The sequence below is a fragment of the Polyodon spathula genome, chromosome 10, assembly GCF_017654505.1.
Source record: "Polyodon spathula isolate WHYD16114869_AA chromosome 10, ASM1765450v1, whole genome shotgun sequence".
Lineage (NCBI taxonomy): Eukaryota > Metazoa > Chordata > Actinopteri > Acipenseriformes > Polyodontidae > Polyodon > Polyodon spathula.
Window position 1 is genome coordinate 25,583,053 of NC_054543.1, and position 20,694 is coordinate 25,603,746.

General features: G+C 37.7%; 1 protein-coding gene across 1 annotated transcript in view; it reads right to left on the bottom strand.

Annotated features, from left to right (window-relative positions):
* LOC121321430 (contactin-associated protein-like 5) overlaps nt 1-20,694 on the bottom strand; it is a 354,495-nt gene that overhangs the window by 281,684 nt on the left and 52,117 nt on the right. The window contains exons 2-3 of the mRNA XM_041260374.1: nt 9,953-10,063; nt 5,860-6,053 (exon numbers count right to left, since the gene is read on the bottom strand). Coding sequence (XP_041116308.1) covers nt 5,860-6,053; nt 9,953-10,063 — 305 coding nt within the window. The remainder of the gene's footprint in view (nt 1-5,859; nt 6,054-9,952; nt 10,064-20,694) is intronic.

Sequence of the window (20,694 nt, forward strand, 5' to 3'; positions counted from 1 at the left end):
TGTGTTTTGACACTAACGTGTCTTCATCAGGTATATTAACACCAGCAGAATACATGAACCCCAGTTTCTTGCAACAGTTGTGATGGTGACCAAACGTGTGAGAACTGTTGTGTAAAAAAAGTAGCTAAAAATGAACAGCTGTTTAGGAAATGAACAGCAACAAATAAATATACACTTAAGGTTTGTGTCTTTCACATGTGCCATTAACAAAATGCATACAAAAATTAATGTAATTATTGAAGGGATGTAATGCAGCAAAAAAAGTAAGAATTAAACAAAAGGATGTGAAAAGGTTACCATACCAAGCTGAAAGAAATTGTCTTTGTGAACTCCAATAAACCAATGTTATCTTTCACCAGTCAAATCAAATAGCACAAATAGATTTTTGCCAGGTATTATTTATATAATTGAGTATTGCTTATAAGCTTTTTTTTACAGTTTTATTTTTTAAACATATTTGATAGTACTAAGTAAATGCAGAAGTAAAACTTTGTGGCTTTCTTTACAGAAGTAAACCAGATACTAGCACTTGATTTCATTCTTTTCAGTTAGAAACAAAAACATGTGACTAAGGTCATCTCAAATGCCTCTCTTAATTAGAACAGCTGCTTAATCAGGATATGTTTACTTCTCCCAGTGCGTTCCGATAAAGCGGCGCCGACTGTATAAACAATCTCAAAGTCTGTGTCTATGCACCTACAAGGTGATAGACTGCTAATTAACTGTTTATTACTTTTGCTGATAATAATAAATACTGCATACCTATAACAGATAACACTTTTGCTTGAGTTTCACTGGATGGTATTGTGACAGTTGTTTACCAATTCAGGTGCTAGGTAGGCAATAAATAACATATACAATCCACCACCAGGACCTGGCCAATCTAAAATATTAAAGTACTAATTTAGCAAGTTCAACCCTGCATTGATAGCTTAGCATAGACAAGTTTTTGTTTCTCCAAGGCTCAAATGTAAATAAATATAAATGCAAATGAGAAATAATAGAACCATTTATCAGGACACTTTTCAGATGTTTTAATAAAGAATAAAAACATGAAGGAATGCTGCAAGAAGGAAACATATGAAGATGAAGATAAAAATGCAAATAACCAAGGCAAACCTGTCTTGTTTAGAAAAGTGATCTCCTTTCGTCATTTGAAAATACTGTATCCCAGTTAAACAATTAGTGAAATGCAATAAATTACAAAAAAGAAACAATAAACAATGCAATCCACACTTCTAGACAAACATAAAGGCTGAAAAATAAGGTTCTCATAAGTAAAATATAATTCAAAGAACCACCTTTAAGTATATCAGTATCAAATCAAAAGTACAAAACCTTGATAATATGAACTATGCAAGCAAAATAAATACATTTCTTAAAAGATAATTAAAAGGTTATTCAAAGATAAGTACTATAGAAATGGCTATCACATAGCGTATGTATGTTTGCTTGGAATACAATTCAAATTGTTCTTTTGCCAAGTATTAGTTATATAGTTGAGTATTGCTTATAAGTTTTCTTTTACAGTTTTATATTAGTTTTATATTTTTAATATATGTGATAGTACTAAGCTAAGGTAAATGCAGAAGTAAAACTTTGTGGCTTTCTTTACAGAAGTAAACCAGACACTTGCACCCTGTCATAGACTCAACAGTCACAACTAAAATGTCTGGGCAGACAACCAAAGTAACAGGTGTCTGCCTTGGATGCACAGAGAGACAAAAGGTCTATGTTTGTAGATAAGGTATAGAAATAAGGAACTAGAACCGTCAGATTTTCAAACTACTTAAAACGCCTGTGATGAAGTGCCCGCCCCTGTGTGTATTTTGTTATATGTTGCATGTGGTGCATAAATGTTGGTGTATAGTAATTGCTACACGGGATATAAACGGGTCTGTGTAACACGCGTGTTTAAAATGTATATATGTATTTAGGCACGAGGATTGCACAGCACTTCAAGTGCAAGCAAAATGTAATATTTGAGAACGGGGACTTGCACTTTATTAATTCACATGCAGTTGTACCGCGACTCCAATTGAATGATTGATTAGCAGTCATGTCTCGGTACAGCTGCATAAAAGTAACATGTTTTCACATACTCGGGGTTGTGTGTTCGGTGAGTGGAGAATGGGACTGGAGACGGAGGTAATAATCATAATAATAATTGTTAGTTAAAATATCTGCTCGCCGTGTTTTGTCTGTATAGTCTGTTTTGTTTGTCTCTTTTGTTTTTGCGAATGTGTCGTGTCCTGTATTTTTGTTTGTTACAGCCTTTTAATTTTCTGTTCTGTTTATTTATTAAATGCTGAGCGAAAGCATTCGTTCAGCTCCACCAAACTCCACCTGTCTTGTTTATTTCCTGGCTCTGGTCTGACGCCACCCACTCTGGCCGTCTTTGTGACACGTGGTATCAGAAGCGGGACAACAGCGCCTCCAAGCGTCACACCAGAGCAGGAACCGCAAAAATTCATTAAAAAAAAAAAAAAAAAAAAAAAAAAAAGAAATAAAGAAATAAAGAAATGGAAGGCTGGAGCTGGAGAGATGGCTGTCAGGAGTTGGAGGACCTCCTCGGTGGTCTAGAGGACCAAGGCTGGTGCTTTGCCTGTGGGGAGTTCGGGCACCCGGTGGTGCACTGCCCCTACCAAGAGGGAGAGAAGGAACTGGCCCAGGAGAGGAAGGTGAGGAGGAGGCAAAGAAGGGGAAGAGGAAGGCAGAGCATCCACCGCCCAAGTCTCCACCAGCAGAGGAAGAAGGCCTGCTGGTTTTACCTCCAGAGCCAGAGGGAGAGGAGCCATCTCCAGTGCCACAGGGAGAGGAGCCATTGCTGCTCTCTCCAGTGCCAGAGAGAGAGGTCCCACGCTGTCTCCAGAGCAGGAGGGATAGTCGCACCAGTCCCCTGCAAGTGAGGGAGAGCCGCACCAGTCCTCTGTAACAAGGGTAGACTACACGCCTCCGCCACCTCCATCGGCAGGAGCAGGGCAGCAGGAGCTGCCTCTGCATCCGCCACCTTCACCGGCAGTAGCAGAGCAGCAGGAGCTGCCTCTGCCTCCGCCACCTCCACCGGCAGGAGCAGAGCAGAAGAAGCTGCCTCTGCCTCCTCCACCAGCAGAGGGTGAATGCCTGCTAGGTTCCTGTCCACCAGCAGAGGGTGAATACCTGCTGGGTCCCTTTCCACCAGCAGAGGATGAATACCTGCTGGTATCACTTCCCCCACCAACAGAGGATGAATGCTATAAGCAGGCAAAGGCGGGGTTACCAATTAATTATATTCTTTCAGCCAGTCTTCTGTATAGTAAACTTATTATATACAGTCTGCTCTATATTGTTTTATTTTCAAACCTAACAATTCTTCTGTTATAGTAAAACTTTTGCACTCATTCTGGAATACCTCTGTTTAGCTTAAAGACTGCTTTCAGACCAAGCTTACTACTTTTTCTAAATAAGTAACTAAATTATTGTTTTCTGCTTCTTTTTATTACAGTAAAGCCTTATACAAGTACACTATATTAGTTCATTTATTTTATTTCAACTTTACTCACACATATTGGCTCTTTTCATAGAGTTTGTTATTCTGCGGTCCTGTGTATCGGAATGTTTTAATGAGGCACTGTGCTTAGATCAAAGGCGGCATTTACATGCACAAGTCATGACAGTTTTCCTCATGACATGTTTGCCATACTTTTCAGGAAAATGAAGATGAAGATTACTCAATTATTTAAATTTCTAGGCCTGCTTACTAAGCAGGAAAAGAACAACTCTGAGTATTGTTAGGAGTTCTTCATGCGTTGCCATGAAGATAAAAACAATTAACAAGAGAAATGAATTAATCTGTTGTTGTGCACATTCTGAATTATGCCGTGCATTAGCTACTTGTTTGTCTGGTTAACTTTCCAACACACACACACACACACACACACACACACACACACAAACACCTATACATTCTAAGTAGTAAAACTTATGGGTACTTTGTAGAAATTATATTTTATGTAATTGTGTGTGTGTGTGTGTGTGTGTGTGTGTGTGTGTGTGTGTGTGTGTGTGTGTGTTTGTTTGGAACATCTAAAAGTTAAATTTCATTAACACTAGAGCCGCCTTTTACAATACATATTTTTATTTTGAATATAACCTACAATATTCTTTTTTTTATCTATACAAGCTGGCTGTTATCTCTACTGGACCTTGCAGCCATCTAGGCAGTGTTAATCACGGGTATGTCAAACTGTATAACAGAGCAGAATAGTTAATAATAAAATATGTCTTTAAAAAAATAGACTGCTGAGGCTGTCGTTAATTTAGACTTGACTGTAGAAAGCGTTCAATAGCTTCTAGTTATCCAGAGCATTTTGCTGTCGTTCACTCTTATGAATAGCAGGTTGATGCTCAGGACAAATGAAAACTTTATGCTAATGAGGTAATCGCTGAGCTTTCTCTCGATTCGTTAAAAACATGCCTTATTTGACCAAAATTATTAGGGCTTAACGACGAATCAGAATGATCTCTTATGAATAACAACTGCTGTTAAATAGGTGGCTATGAACGAAATCAGATCACGTACTCCTGTTTTCTCATTTCAACAGGCATTAACCCTTTATGAATAGACCCTCTGGATACGTTTTGCAGGGAATCCCTCGTTACACTCCAGTTTATCCAAAGGAGCCAATTTGACTATGTGATCAGTTTCACAACCTACACATTTGACTCTTCTCATATTGTCTTGATCAGCATTTAAATGTGAGAATGGTAGTCCTTCATGGCCACTCCACTCAAATAGCATTTGGCAGTGCTTTACCATACGGCTGCAGGCCTGGCAAGATCTTGGCTTTATCATTGACAACCTGCTTCAGCATGTGTTACATCCACACTTTATCAGAGACTTGTGCTTAGCCTCTCTGGTCAAAATTAGCCTTTCACCACCAGAAGCAATCGTTCAATAGTATAAGGTATTTGAAATCTGATTTTTTAATTTGAAATCCTCATAAAATTTTGCATCTGTCATATAGTGATCATTTTTCTTTATATATCTAACTTGGGAAGGGGTCAGAATTGTTTGTTTTTAAAAATATTTTTTATTATTATACATTTTTCATTTTTTTTTTTTTTTGGCAGTGCAGTTTATATAAAAATAATTATCATTTGTTTATTAAAAAAAAAAAAAAAATGACAGTAATTGACCAGGTTTCTAATAGCTTAATGATATCAGATTGGTGATATCACCAAGTTTCATGTGATTACAGAATCACATTGCTATCTACCTTTCATGTGCTCCCTATAAGCAAACCAAAAAGACCGCTTCAACAGCATACAGATCATATACAATTGTAATGATGAAAGGTTTCGCACTAGTCATTTTATAACTCAGCATTTTCAGGCAAGCTAGAAGTTCAAACCACCATTAACCTAAAAGTTTCACCATATACTGTACATACATAGACTGAAACAGCAAAACAGTAAGTAGCAGTTTAAGGTGACTTTTTAGATTTCAGTATTGGAGATAATGGACCTTCAATTTCGTAGTTCACTTGGCAACTTCACTTTACTACACACCATAAATTGAGGTCTTATCACCCAGTAATGGACTTGGAGTTGGCAATATTAATCAAAACATATTTGACAGGAGAAAAGGGTGGTTGCTGGTAATAATGTTGGTTTGTTCTAATAAAAGATAAGATGTTTTTAAATTTTAGTTAATATTCATTTTATAATCTACAGTGCAAGCAGGTTCTAGGTGGTGTATACATATAGCAGTAAGGTTTTTTTGAGTACACATTTAAACTCATTACACCTCATAAGATATAAAATGGCAAAAGGAAGTCTCTTTCTGTTCTAAAGGAAATCTTATTGCACCAGACTTACCCAGATGCTGTCTTCCTGCCTGTACTGTTTCCAGCCCTTCCCTGTGTCGCTGAACAGCAGCAGATAGCTAATGACCCAGTCCGAGCTGCTGTAGCGTCCCTGTGTGGCTATTGCTGTGATCTCCACTCTGTCCCGCAGGTCAATCTGCAGCCACTGGTACTTGTCTGAGTCCAGTGGAGACCAGCCTCCAAAACCTAGCAGAAAGGTCATACAAACAAGCCATTAGACAAAGTGTACACTACTGCATAAAACAACGGCCCTACAGGAAAAGGTCCAGAGATGGGTTGTTAAGGGTTGTTAAGAGAGGTTCAGTGAACTTTTAAAATAAATAGGGCTTCACAACCAACATGTTAGCAAAGGTAATTTCAAATACCGTTCATATATGAAATAAGTGTTAGCAGGAAGTGGCACTACACAAGGATGCTATCCAAATCAAGCCATAAAAAAGAGATTTACGAGGAGCTGTAAGGCTAGTCCATGCATATATAACCTTCTGTTCTGAATTTACTTTTACGCGACTTCATCAATACCAATTAAAACTTAAATAGCTCTGTGTGTGCACAAGCTGGGTTGAGTGGCATAGTGTCTGTATCCTCCCTGGTGAATAAAACAAATCTGATTTTCAACAACCTCTTTACTGATTTGTCCCTTAATATTCCAACTTCTTATTTAACAGTTCTTTTAATTTTTAAGGGGGCTTTGTTATTTTTTCTTTTTTTTACTTGAAAAATATATACACTGCCTGGCCACTTTATTTGGGCATATAGCATTCAGTTATTAATGTTCCATGCAACTGGTGGAGAGAAGTAGACTGAGGATCATGATGATGAATTTTATCCCATGTTCAATAGGCTTGAGATGCGGGATGGAAGATGCTGAAAGTATTTGTCATGCTTCTCAAACCATTTAGGCATAGTGGATGATGGCATTATCTTGTAGAAAGTAGCCTTCACCAGCAGGATACCAGTGCAGCAGTATTCGGTGGACTTAATCTGCTAAAATACTTAAGTAAACTATGTAATTTATTTGGCATTTTCTTTGGAGTAATCTTTCCAGGGTATAGCAAGAACACATGCCCCACACCAGGGCAATGCCATGTTGAATCAGGTAAACATGTCTTAATAAAGTGGCAAGGCTGTGTATCTCAAATCATCACAATGATGGGACCAGTGATTATATAGCTCATGATAATGTGTAAAAAAAAATAAGCCTCTGGACATCCCTGAAAATGAACATCTCCTTTGTGCTTAAACGTTACTGTACTTAATGTTTAGTCTGTTAATTCAACTCCACCCCAAACTAGCAGTCTGGGATTTTAATATCAGTGCTGGTAAGAGATACGTCTGCTATCCCAGCAGACATGTTCAACTAACATAGAGATTGGGTCTACCCATAAGCACACACATTAGTTTTACATTTGAATTAGCTGTTTTGCTTTCGAATAAAAATTCGCTGGCTTTCAGCTACAAAGATTTTCCCCTAAAGCTGTGATCAAACATTTGGCTTCAAAAAGTTTGTTATTCTGTGGTTCTGTGGGTCTGAACGTTTTAATGAGGCACTGTGCTTAGATCAAAGGCGGCATTTACATGCACAAGTCATGACAGTTTTCCTCATGACATGTTTGCCATACTTTTTAGGAAATGCTTTGCTATGCAGTTCTAATTTAGGAAAAAAAAAAGTCAGCTATTCCAATGAAGATTACTCAATTATTTAAATGTCTATGTCTGCTTACTAAGTAGGAAAAGAACAACTCTGAGTATCGTTAGGAGTTCTTCATGCGTTGCCATGAAGATAAAAACAATAAACAAGAGAAATTAATTCATGTGTTGTTGTGCACATTCTGAATTACGCAGCGCATAAGCTACTTGTTTGTCTGGTTAACTTTCCAACACACACACACACACACACACACACACACACACACACACACACACACACACACACACACAAATACTAGAACCACCTTTTACAATACATATTTTTATTTTGAATATAACCTACAATATTCTTTTTTTTATCTATACAAGCTGGTTGTTATCTCTACTGGACCTTGCAGCCATCTAGGCAGTGTTAATCACAGGTATGTCAAACTGTATAACAGAGCAGTATAGTTAATAATAAAATATGTCTTTAAAAAAATAGACTGCCGAGGCTGTCGCTAATTTAGACTTCACTCTTATGAATAGTAGGTTGACACTCAGGACAAATGAAAACTCTATGCTAATGAGGTAATCGTTAACCTTTCTCTCGATTCGATAAAAACATGCCTTATTTGACCAAAATCATTAGGGCTTAATAACGAATCAGAATGATCTCTTATGAATAACAACTGCTGTTAAATAGGCGGCTATGAACGAAATCAGATCACATACTCCTGTTTTCTCATTTCAACAGGCATTAACCCTTTATGAATAGACCCTCTGGATGGGTTGGCAGGGAATCCCTCGTTACACTCCAGTTTATCCAAAGGAGCCCATTTGACTATGTGATCAGTTTCACAACCTACACATTTGACTCTTCTCATATTGTCTTGATCAGCATTTAAATGTGAGAATGATAGTCCTTCATGGCCACTCCACTCAAATAGCATTCGGCAGTGCTTTACCATATGGCTACAGGCCTGGCAAGGTCTTGGCTTTATCATTGACAACCTGCTTCAGCATGTGTTACATCCACACTTTATCAGAGACTTGTGCTTAGCCTCTCTAGTCAAAATTAGCCTTTCACCACCAGAAGCAATCGTTCAATAGTAAAAGGTATTTGAAATCTGATTTTTTTTATTAAACATCCTCATAAAATTTTGCATATACTGATCTTTTTTTTTTTTTTTAAATCTAACTTGGGAAGGGGTCAGAATTGTTTGTTTTTAAAAATATTTTTTATTATTATACATTTTTCAATCATTTTTTTGGCAGTGCAGTTTATATAAAAATAATTATCATTTGTTTATTAAAAAAAAAAAAAAAATGATAGTAATTGACCAGGTTTCTAATATCTAATGATATCAGATTGGTGATATCACCAAGTTTCATGTGATTACAGAATCACATTGCTATCTACCTTTCATGTGCTCCCTGTAAGCAAACCAAAAAGACCGCTTCAACAGCATACAGATCACATACAACTGTAATGATGAAACGTTTTGCACTAGTCATTTTATAACTCAGCATTTTCAGGCAACCTAGAAGTTCAAACCACCATTAACCTAAAAGTTTCACCATATACTGTACATACATAGACTGAAACAGCAAAACAGTAAGTAGCAGTTTAAGGTGACTTTTTAGGTTTTAATATTGGAGATAATGGACCTTCAATTTCGTAGTTCACTTGGCAACTTCACTTTACTACACCCCATAAATTGAGGTCTTATCACCCAGTAATGGACCTGGAGTTGGCAATATTAATCAAAAGATATTTGAAAGGAGAAAAGGGTGGTTGTTGGTAATAATGTTGCTTTGTTCTTATAAAAGATAATATGATGAGTCAACATAATAATGAAGTAGCAGCATCTGGGTACTGAGGGAATATTTACACACGGCCAGCATTATCAAACATCATGTGAACTGGCCAAGTGTAATCATTTCTGAGGTTACCAGGTGATCTTGAATTTAAAGGTTATGTTTCCTTCTGTTTGTGTTGTTTTAAAAAAGACAGATGTCGTGAGCTCAACAGCAGCTCAGCCAGCATAGTACAGAAGCAGCAGGTATGAAATCAATATTATAGATCAGCAAAGTGTCTTTACATGGAGATGTAAAAATACTAAAAGAAACATAATATATCACTGAGATAAAATTCAAGGCAGACGTTTGTCTTTGAATTTATTAACTGTTATTTAGTATTTCTATATCATTACAGAGTTAAATGCCATCCAGATATCAGCTGTTGTGGTTCAAGCTTGCTTTTGTTTCGCTGTGAACTAGGTGGTATAGACGTTTACTAATAAAAAGTCACTTGGGCTGATCATAGAAACAGAAAGCAGGAATTCAGCCACTGCACGAACCACTCAGAATTAATAGTTGGACATTTAATGAACATTTCATTTGAAGTTACTTATTCTTTAAAGAAAAAAGACAAATTTATTTTGTTGTCTTACCCTCTCTTCTATTGAGCTTAGCAAAGCGTGGAGAGTGGCTGCTGGAGAGCTCGGAGGAGCTTTGGAAGGACGTCTGAGGCAATGCTGACACCAGCGGATCATCACAGTTATCTGTGTGAGAAGAAAAAGAGACACACAGCATGAGGTTCAGCTCAATACGCCTTAGAAATCCCCTGACACCAGCAAATTTAGCATAGGCCTCCCTAGGTACTGAAGACTGCAATAGGCACACCTCAGGCTCAATCTGAAGTAGTTGCAAATCAGTAAACCCATTCCAAAGACTTAGATTGCCTGTTTATTTTTGGCTGTGTCTTGAAGTGGTTCCAGCTAACACATTTATTACATAAAGCTTACCGGTCGCACACTTGCTTTCATGCTACACTGAAGGCATGTGCAGTTTAAAGATAAATACTTGTTATTGTCAACATGTATTAGATTTTTCGTAATGATTTCTGGTTACGCCAGGTTGGGTCATATCATTCTCTTTATGAAATGAACAGAAATTGAATATATAGGGAAGGGGTTCCTAAGCCATTCTACATGTTTGCTTTGTTTCTTGTCACAAGCTCACCCATTGACAAAGAATGCTTTTAAAAAGAGTCATAAAGTAAATACTGGACAAAGGGTTTATCTTCACCATTGCTAAATAAATCCTTTGGTGCCAGGTGTGTCTTCCAAGATAGTAGAAGCCAGACGGTTTTTAATGTTTTGACAGCTCGGACAGAAAATAGTCCACCTCATAAATACAGCCGACAGGGGCAAAACAGTGGACCAATAGAGAATGCTGGGCCATCTTGAAATGAGAACAGCCAATGGGAAAACACTACACGTGGACTCGGGCACTGCCCCAAATAAACTGTCCAATCACCGAGTCATTTCATCTCAGCAGTATGTTATTAGAAAAAACTGGTTGGTTAATGACAGGAAAGCCTGCATTGATCCCATTGGGTCAACTTCACAAAGATATGGTATACAAAGATACCAGATATATCTTTTTTTTTAAATGGAAATGCATGTTCCTATGACAAGTGTTTCAAATTTGACACATACACTGTCTTGCCACATGTGACTAATATTAGGTTCAGTCACTATTTGCCCTGATTCACAGCCTTGACATAAAGTGACATAGACTGCACAAGGTTGTATAATTGGTGCAGACATGCTCAATTTGATTGAGATCTGGGGATCATGGTGGCCTTGGGTGATGCCTGTAGTCTCTATCATGCTCTTCAAACTATTCACACATAGTGGATGAGTACATTATAATCTTGAAAGTAGCTATCAGGGTCATGTGAAACATTTTTAGGAGGCTTAAGTAAACTACAGCATTATGTCAGCCTATCAGAGTAAGCAAAGGACACAGGGTATAACATGTCCCACACCAGGACGATGCCAAATTCAGTTGGGTAGGCATGTCCTAATAAAGTAGCCAGGCAGTATATACAGTGAATGGCAATGCAGACAGATAAGATTTCTGGAAGTATTTAGTTAGCTATAATCATTTCAATGTGCCTCCCAATGAGAAGTGACCTTTTCTGGCCATCTGCAATGTCACCCCTAATGTCTTTGGAGCACAGGGGGGAGGGGTACTAGTGTAGGTGGAAGAGTTTAATTGAAGACATACACAAATATTAATGGAGTGCCCTTTTAACAATACAAAATCTTATATTTTAAAGAATCTTGTGACAGATACATCCCACCCCCATGCGTATTTTGTATTATTTTCTATTTGTATTTCTGTATTATGATTTAAATATATTTTATTGCTGCATTGTTGTTTTAGGTTGGCAGGAAGGGTTACTTGCCTCACCTGCCAAATCAATTCACATGTAGAATGTGCCTGAGCCTGACTGAGTGACTGACGAGCAATCAAGCTCAGGCACAGCTGCATAAATGAGGCAGGAACCTCTCAGTTGGTGTTAGGTTTTGTTCAGAGGAGGAACATAAGTGAAAATAAGTAAGCAATTGCTACTCATGCTGGCTTTAAACCAGCACAATACTTCTTCGCTGTGTTGTGTATCTGTTTGCTTTTTTTGGCCATTGTGCTGTTTTGTTTGCGGTGATGATCAATTACTTTACTGTATGTTCCTAGTTCACAGTCCTTTGTTTTTTGCACTTTTATTTTGCTAAAACATAGCCCTTGCTACTATCTTCACTGAGTAGACAATTGCGCGTGCATACAGGTGGATGATAATTTAAAAAAATATAGTGAGACTGTTACCACTGAGCTGCTAAACAAAAATGTGCAGTGGTTTAGCGATAATATATACCGTCAAAAAAAATGAGTCTTTGAAAACCCTGTATTAAGTAATAATTATGGTGGCGGTAACTAACATTTATATGATACTACTGCCTAAATATTATTAACAATATTAATAATGTCATATTTAGCATATAACCACAATCATTTATGAAATAATAGCCATGATTTTAAATGCATTTGATATATTGGCTTTGGCCAGCCAAGGTCGAGTAACAGTGTCTATTTGCCCGAGTACTTCGTTATTGCAACCCCAACGGGGTTAATACGAAAGGTTGGAAAAGGAGGGGATTCAAAGGACCTATCACAAATTGGTTGTCTAATTATTTTTTTAGTAAAATATTAACAGATTTGGGGTTTAAGATGGCAGATTGGAGGTTTCTGAAATAAGCGGAAGAGGTGAGACAAAAAAGACCAGTAGAAAATCTTTCAGTGAGACCATTAATTAGGAAAGACACAAAATAAGGGTAGGGGTGCTTCTGTAGTTCTAAGGCTAGAGTTTGGATATTAATAGGTGTGGACAGGAATTTGAAAGTTAGCAGTGGTTTTTTGGTTTTGAGGTGTTTATTTGGGCTTGCGGGACAAACTAATTGGGAATGGGCTTCATCGCAATGGCTGCAAATATGAAGGAAGTTACAGGCAGAGTAGGAGCAGATTCCTTTGTTAAAATTATTACAAGTCTGGCCCCCTCCAAAGAAAATAATATTGCAGCCCTGGCCGTGTTTTGATCTGGAGGGGATGAAAGAATGAGGAGGATTGTGAGGGAGTGACATGAGGGGACAGGGCTGAGGCTCAGTGAGGGAGCAGGAAATAGTGGGTTGGGCAGTGGAACCCCATACGAAACATGCTAGGAGCCGGAGATCTAGGAAAAAATTAGAGAATAGGTCTTGGTCCAGGGCTTCCATTGTTTGGCAAGAAAAAGACTTTGTGATATTCCAAAAAAATGGGAACCTGCGAACCTAACTGACAGATCCAGAATTATGGACAAATAATCACAGATGGATTTTACAAATGATGTCCCTGAATTGGCTGAAAGCTAAAATTAACTTGGAAATGGTGAGTGTTTTGAATAAGCGGGGGTCGGAGGTTTTGAGAGTAACTGAAAGGTTGGCGCATTGAACTACAGGGTGATTATGGGAAAACTGGAGCGCTGAGGTGAATTGGGGGGCACCAGCTTTGAAGGTGGGGTAGGATGAGAGAGTGGCTATGGGGGCCTGCTGGATGCCCATAGCAGTAAGGAAAGAAGCTGAGAGGTGGAACCTGTTGAGGTGAGATCACGGAACCTACTGAGAGGCAAGAAAAGCAGGTGCTTAATGTAAGTGGGGAAAGGAACATGAAGCAGGGGCTTGCTGGACCGCTGGAATCGAAGGAAGAGTGGACAGGAAAGCAGGGTCTTGTTGGGCGGCTGTTTGAGATATGGAATAGAAAGGGGCTACGTGGCCCTGTTGAAAACTTGCAGCTGAAAAGGAAGAAGGAAGAAAAGCATTCGACAGAGGAGGGACCACTATGGGGGCCCTATTGCACACCTGCAGTGAGGAGGCGGGGGCGGGTGGCGTAACGTGAAAGGTTATAGTTGGAGGTACGGGGGGGCAGACAACGGTGATGGATGCTGAAATCCCGGATGGATCACGTGAGCATCTGCTCCTGACTGTAAAACAGTCTATGGATCTGAATGCTTGGGAACTGCTGAATAAGCCTTTAATTGGCTGGTGTTATGAAGGTCCCACCTCTGCCGTTTTCTGGATATAGGTGCTGAGCTTTTTAGAGATGGGCTAATGGGTGTGGGGCGAGCTGGAAACAGGTGAATGGGACAGCGAGCTGGTTGTTGTTCTTGGTGATGGAGGATGATGAGGGATCGGATGAAGGCGCTGGAGAAGTAGACATGCAATCGAGGAAGGTTGGGGTAGTAAACATGTTGATTGGAGTTGGTAATTAAGGTGCTGAAGGGCTGGCACGGGGAAAACGGTGAGCAGGTCATCATCCGACGAGATGGAATAGTCAATGACATTCTCCATGGTGTGTGTAGGTACAATGAAATCAAAACACAAATGAGAGGTAAGTGAAGAGGGTATGTATAGTGCTAACACTCTTAACTAGTTAATGTGTAAATTGAATCATTGAATCATTCACCCTCCACCTGAACTTTAGTCATAAACTTCATATTAAACATACAGTTATCATCATTGTTCTCTATATCTGTCTTTACCTGGCTTTGGGCCTGTCTGGGGAATTCTAACTCTTTGCCACTGAACAGACTTCCTCATTCCATTCCAACAATGTAACACCAGAACCAGAAGTAGCACACCATGTTAGTGAGGCAATTAATCCTGAACTATTCCACTTGACCCTGTCCTTTTTTATCTTGTCACAAGTTTCAACAAACTTCTAAGTGCCTGTAGCAGGGGGAGATCTGTGCTGACTCTTCTGGCGTATTCACAGTGCTGCAGGAGGAGGGCAGCAGTCGTCCAACAACTGCCTGTGAGTCATGGCAGTGACACAGGGAGGTGGGAAAGGAGGTGTGTTGACTTTCCCTCTCTCTGAATGGCTGGGAGGCGGGTCTTGGGGAGATTGGTAGCCCTATAAGATAATGTTCTACTGTTTCCTCAGGTCTGCCCTTTTAGATGCACTGTGTGTACAGAAGCTTTGGTCGAGGACCGAGAAACCAGCTGGTAGAAAGACAGCGGCGAACAAGCCAGAGAGTGACAGCGGGGAACCCTTGAGCAGAGCCCCGGAGTATTGTTTAGAGCAGGCAGGGATCCGCTAGAGTGGGTCGGTGATCCGGGTCAGGCGGGTAGCTGCGACCGGGATAACGCTGCCAAGTGCAGCACCTTTTATTTGTAGTTTTATTACTGGTTTATTTTCCCTTGTTCTTTTCGCCTTCTGTTCTCTGTATTATTTTGAGCACCTGCGAGTGCGCCTGCAGTTAATTCAATTTACCAGCTTTGGTATTACCGTGGTGCTGGTTATCATTGTTGATAGGCAGCCCACGGACAACAGTGCCCTCTGCGGGTAAAACGGTGAAAGTGCCGAAAATAAACCTGGGCACCTGCGTGGTGTTCCAAGTACAACGGTTCTGTCTCTTGTGTCAGTGAATCACCCACCACCCTTCCACAGTGCCACACCAGTGGGTGTCATTTTATGGTAATTAAGGAGGGGCTATGCTAATATTTCATATGTCGTGGATTATTAAACCCATACCATTAATTAAACGTACATTGCCTCAAAAAGGTGTTTACAATGACTTTGAAAGATTTTAGAATAATACTACAGAAACATTCCAATTTTACTTACCTAATCATAGTCACTGGGGTTTACAGCAGATTGAATAATTGAGTTTACAGATGTAACTGGAGCATTCTATTTGCTTTTTTTTTGCACTTTTTTGCACTTCTTCCTTACTTACATTTATCATGTAATATTGTTAACTGCTGTGGTGTAGGAAAACTGCATCATTTCAAGCCTAGTCTGCAAGTTTCCTGTGCAAGGTAATAGCAATTAATTTTTCTCTAAGGACTCACTGCTGGACATCTCAACAGTATCATTAGCTTTATTTTTCTCTCAAATTTGCAACTTTAGTGTACAAATCATTACGATTTTCCCAGTTCTAATGTCAAATAAATGTATAACAAAATAGATTTATTCCACTATTGCAGTCTTTTGTAGTACATTACTATATTGCAAATAGTCTAGTATACTGTAAGTGTGGATTGGCTATAGTCCTGCATTGAAGGAAATAGATTGCTTCACGAGTGATCAGTCCCAGCTCCTCTACAGACCTATACAAACTTGATCAGAAGTTGAAGGGCAGATTTAGGTTAGGACCTTTTCTACATATATAAAAAATCTATTTCAGTACCTTTTATTAATAAGAATATTGCATTATGACCAGGAGTTCAGCTCATGTAAAAACAAATCCATTGCTAAAGGTCTGAACTGGACAGCCAACACTATTTCCGAAACATCTGTTCCTTCCTCTTCTCATGGTGCTACAACCCCAAACCAGCTATAGCCACTGCCCTATATAGACCTAATAATTGACACCTATTAAATAATTACCCATGCCATGGGCTTGTAATCCAAACTAATAACTACATTTGAAATAACTTCAATACCTTTTCCCTAAATGAGATGTTTTTTTTTTTTTTAAATAAGTCAATGATATCTAATAATTGAGAATTTGCAGTGACAGACATCTATTTAAAGGAAATCTCTGATTCATTTTCTAACTTTAATTTGCTGATTTTCCCAAAATCCCATAATGAACATTAATGATGCTGCCGGCTCTTTCTGTCTCAGCGAGTGAGATTTAGTTAATCAACAATGTATTTTGTAATCGAAGAGATGGTTTGCAGAGGTAACCACATTTGTCATCCCAGCGACAGCTTTTTAGTTTCTCTCCCTTCTTAGGCAGGTGCCCCTTTTCCCCTTCTTTCCCCCTTTTCCCTTCTTCCCTTCCTTCCCTTCCCCTTTTCTTTCGGACTTCCCCTTTCCCCCTTTTTCTTTCGACAGCCCAGCCCCCTTTCTTCTCTCTTCCCCCTCTCTTCTTCCTTTCTTTTTCCCCCCTTCCACCCCTTCCTTCCTTTTTCTTCCCCCCCCCCCCCCCCTCCCCTTCTTCTTCCAGCGACTGCAGAGTGGGGGAGAAGGTAGAGGCAGAAGAGAAGTTTCTCCTTCCCTTTTCCTTTTTCTCCTTCCCCTCCTCTCCTTCTTTATGTTGGTCCCTTCTCCCTTTCAAGGTTTTTTGTTAAACAAAAGTCTATTTTGTTTTTCTGGGACTCAACCAAGGGGACTTCTTTTTTCCCAAAGCCTTCTCCCAGGGGCCGGCACAAAACCCCCTTCTTCCTTTTCTTCCCTTCTCTTTTCCTTTCCCCTTCCCTCTTCCTCTTTTTCCTTTTCCCCAAAAACTAACCCCTTCCTTACCTCTTTACAAAAAAAACAAAAAAATAAAAAAAAAAAAAAATAAAATAAAAAAAAAAAAAAATAAAAAAAAAAAAAAAAAACAAAAAAAAAAAAATAAAAAAAAAAAAAAAAAAAATCTAAAACTAAAAAACTAAAAAAAAAAAAAAAAAAAAACACAAAAAAAAAAAAACTAAAAAAAAAAAAAAACTAAAACTTAAAATAAAAAAAAAAAAAAAAAAAGAAAAATTAAACTAAATAAAATAAAAAAAAAAAAAAAAAAAAAAAAAACAAAAAAAAAAAAAATCCTTAATAAAAAACAAAAAAAAAAAAAAAAAAAAAAAAAAAAAAAAAAAAAAAAAAAAAAATCGAAAAAAAAAAAAAAAAAAAAAAATAATCTTCAACTTGTCTTTTTCTTTTGTTTTCCCTCCCCCCCCTTTTGACTAGGGAAATCTGCCTTAGGGGGAAAGGAGGGGGGGGGGGGGGGGGGGGAAGAAAACGAAAAGGGGGAAAAAAAGGGTAAAAGAAAAGGACAAATGAGGGGGGGGGGGAAGGGGGAAAGAACAAAAAAAAGGGGGGGGGGGGGGAAAGGGGAACGGGGAAAAGGGGGGTCAGAGTGAACCCTTCCTCTGGGAAAATACTAAAAAACAAAAATCTAAAAAAAAAAAATAGGAAAAAAAAGGGTGGTCCAAGAGGTTTTTTTTTGATCAAGGGGAAGGAAGGGCAGTGGATCCCTCTTGATTTGTTTTAAAAAGGGGTGGGGGTGGGGGGGGGGGGGGGGGGAGGAGAGAGTTTCCCTTGTCTGGGCCTTCTTTAAAAACCCCCAATTCTTATTCTTAGAAAGTTAAAAAAAAAATAGGTTTTCCTTTTATTTTTTCAAGGAAAAAGGGGGGGGGAAAAAACTGAAGGGGGTTAAGCCGGGGTACAACGTTTCCCCATGGGGAACTTTTCTAAAAGGGAAGCCTTGAAGACTTCTGTCGAAGGGAAAGCGGAGTGAAAAAGGAGTGTCGCCTTACGACGAAAAAACCTGGAAAAGAATGAAGAGACACAGTGTTGACGGTCTTTGAAAAGCTGCTAACAAAAGGTAAGTAGTAGTGAGAGATATAATATTAAAAAAAAAAAAAAAAAATAACAAAAAAAAAAAAAAAAAAAAAGTTGTGCAGCTATTTTTCCTCTGTGAGCGACCACTGCGGATTTGCATAGGAGCAATTGTTTTTTTAGGGGGGGGGGGGGAGGGAAGATGTTTAAACGAGCAAGTATAAGAAGACTTATCTGTTAACTTTAAAAAAAACCCCAAAGAGTATTATTTCAGTCCTGAGCCAAGAAGGAGAAAATACCTTTTGCTTTTCAACAGCCGACACGATTTATTATGGTAGGGAAAAGGGAAATTTCGGCTGAAGGTTTTACAGTTTAATTTGTTTAACTTGAGGGCTTGGAAACTTGTTTTAAAAATGGGAGGGATAAGACGATGGTGTTTGAAAAGCTAAACAACACAGTTAAACTAAAGAAAAAAAGATAAAAAAAAAAAAAAAAGGGGGGAGGGCATTTTTTTTACAGAGAGGGGGGGGTTTCACAGGCGGGTCATTTGATTTTTTTTTAGTTTTGGCATCAACCCTTGTCTTTTTTGACCCCAAGCCAAAAAGCCTTATGGCCCAACCCAGAAACGCGGGCGAAAAAGAAACAAATTTAAAATAAAGGTGATCAAAACTAAGGGGACGGTGTGTGTTTCTTTTTTTTTTTTTTTATTTTTTTTTTTTAAAACAAAAACAAACAAACATATAAAAAAGAATTTTTTTTGTTTGAAAAAAAAAGGTGGGGGGGGGGGGGGGAGGGGGGGGTGAAAAACAATAAAAGGGGAGCTCCTTGGAAATTGAAGATCCCATTTATTGAATTAAAAGTTAACGGGAGGCTAAAGGTATCTACAACTACTAAAACAAAAAAAAAAAAAAAAAAAAAAAAAACAAAAAAAAAAAAAAAATGTTGTCCTAAACTAAACAAAAATAAAAAAAAACAAAGTAAAAAATAAAAATAGGAAAAAAAGGGAAAAATAACAAAAAAAAAAAAAAAAAAAAATAAAAAAATAAAAAAAAAAAATTTTAAAAAAAAAAAAAAATAAAAAAGAATAAAAAAAAAAAAAAAATAAAAAAAAAAAAAAAAAAAGCTACTAAACAAAAAAAAAAAAAAAAAAAAAAAAACTAAAAAACTAAAAACACATTTTGGGTATGTTTCAAAAATTTTTTTAAAAACAAAATTACTAAAAAAAAAAAATTTCGGGTTTTTTGGGAAATAAAAAAATAAAAAAAAAAATAAAAAAAAAAAAAAAAAAAAAAAAAAAAAAACAAAAACTAACTAAAAAAAAAAACTAAGCTAAAAAAAAAAAAAAAAAAAAAACTTGAGGGGGTGGGTCGTTAGGAGTTGTTCTTTTGCGAAACAAATAAAAAAAAAAGAAAACAAAATTTTTTTTTTTTTTCTTTCAAAAATGTTTAAGGGGTGGAAGTTTCCCTGGAAACAGAAGCCCCCCACAAACAAAAAAAGAATTTTTTTGGGGGGGTTCCCCTTAAAAAAATATTTGTTCGTTCCAGACTTAAAAAAAAGGGGTGGGTGGGGGCCAGCAAACATGTGGCTCACGGCTGACTATTTCTTTTAAAACACCCCACCCAGGGGGTATGTTTTTTTTTTACCTTTAAACCAAAATTTGCTGGGGGGGGGTCCATAGGGGGTGGGAGGCGGAGGTTCGTTTTTTTCTTTTTGTTAACAGTTTGGCTTACGGCATTTTGACCCCCTTAGAACTACTTAGAGTTGTGCTTTGGTTTTGTTGGCCGGTCAAGCCATCTTTGAGTGTGAGGAACTGTGGGACAGGGTAGGGGGAGGCAAAAAGGAGACGAACCCGTTTATAAGTAAGGATTTTGGTCACATGGGTAATAAAAACAACAGATTTGGATTTTAGGGGGGGGACAACAGATAAAAACTTTATAATGGTTAATTTTCTATTAAGAGGGGGGTAGGTGGGGGGGCTATAGGGTAGGTAAGTAAAAAACACAATGTGTTCTTGTATTAAAAAAAAAAAAAAATAAAAAATAACAAAAAAGGGGGGGTAAAAAAAAAAAAAAAAAAAAAAAAAAAAAAAAAAAAAAAAATCTAAAAAAATGGGGGGAAGATCTCTTTTTTGGAATTATGGTTTTTAGTTAAAACCCCATGGAAAAGGGAAAGGGGGGTCAAAACTATCTTGGGATTTTTAGGGGGTGGGTTAAAACATAAAGGGGGGTTTTAACTAATGTTTTTTTATTTGAACTTTTATTTTTTTTTTTTTTTTAAAAAAATGTTATATCACACTTTTGATTTATGTTGTTTTGTGTTTTCATTTAGGTTCGAAAGTAAGTCACAACAGGGGCATTTTAAATTAGAAAAAAAAAAGCCATTGGAAATTTTAAAAATGGGGGAGAAAAAAAAAAAAAAAACAGAAGGGAGAGAGACCTTTTTTTTTCAAAAACAAAAAAAAAAAAAAAGGGGGGAAACCTTTAAATGTAAATTGTGTAAGTTTTAAAAAAAAAAAACTGCTAAAAAAAAATTCTAGGTGGGAAGCTATTTT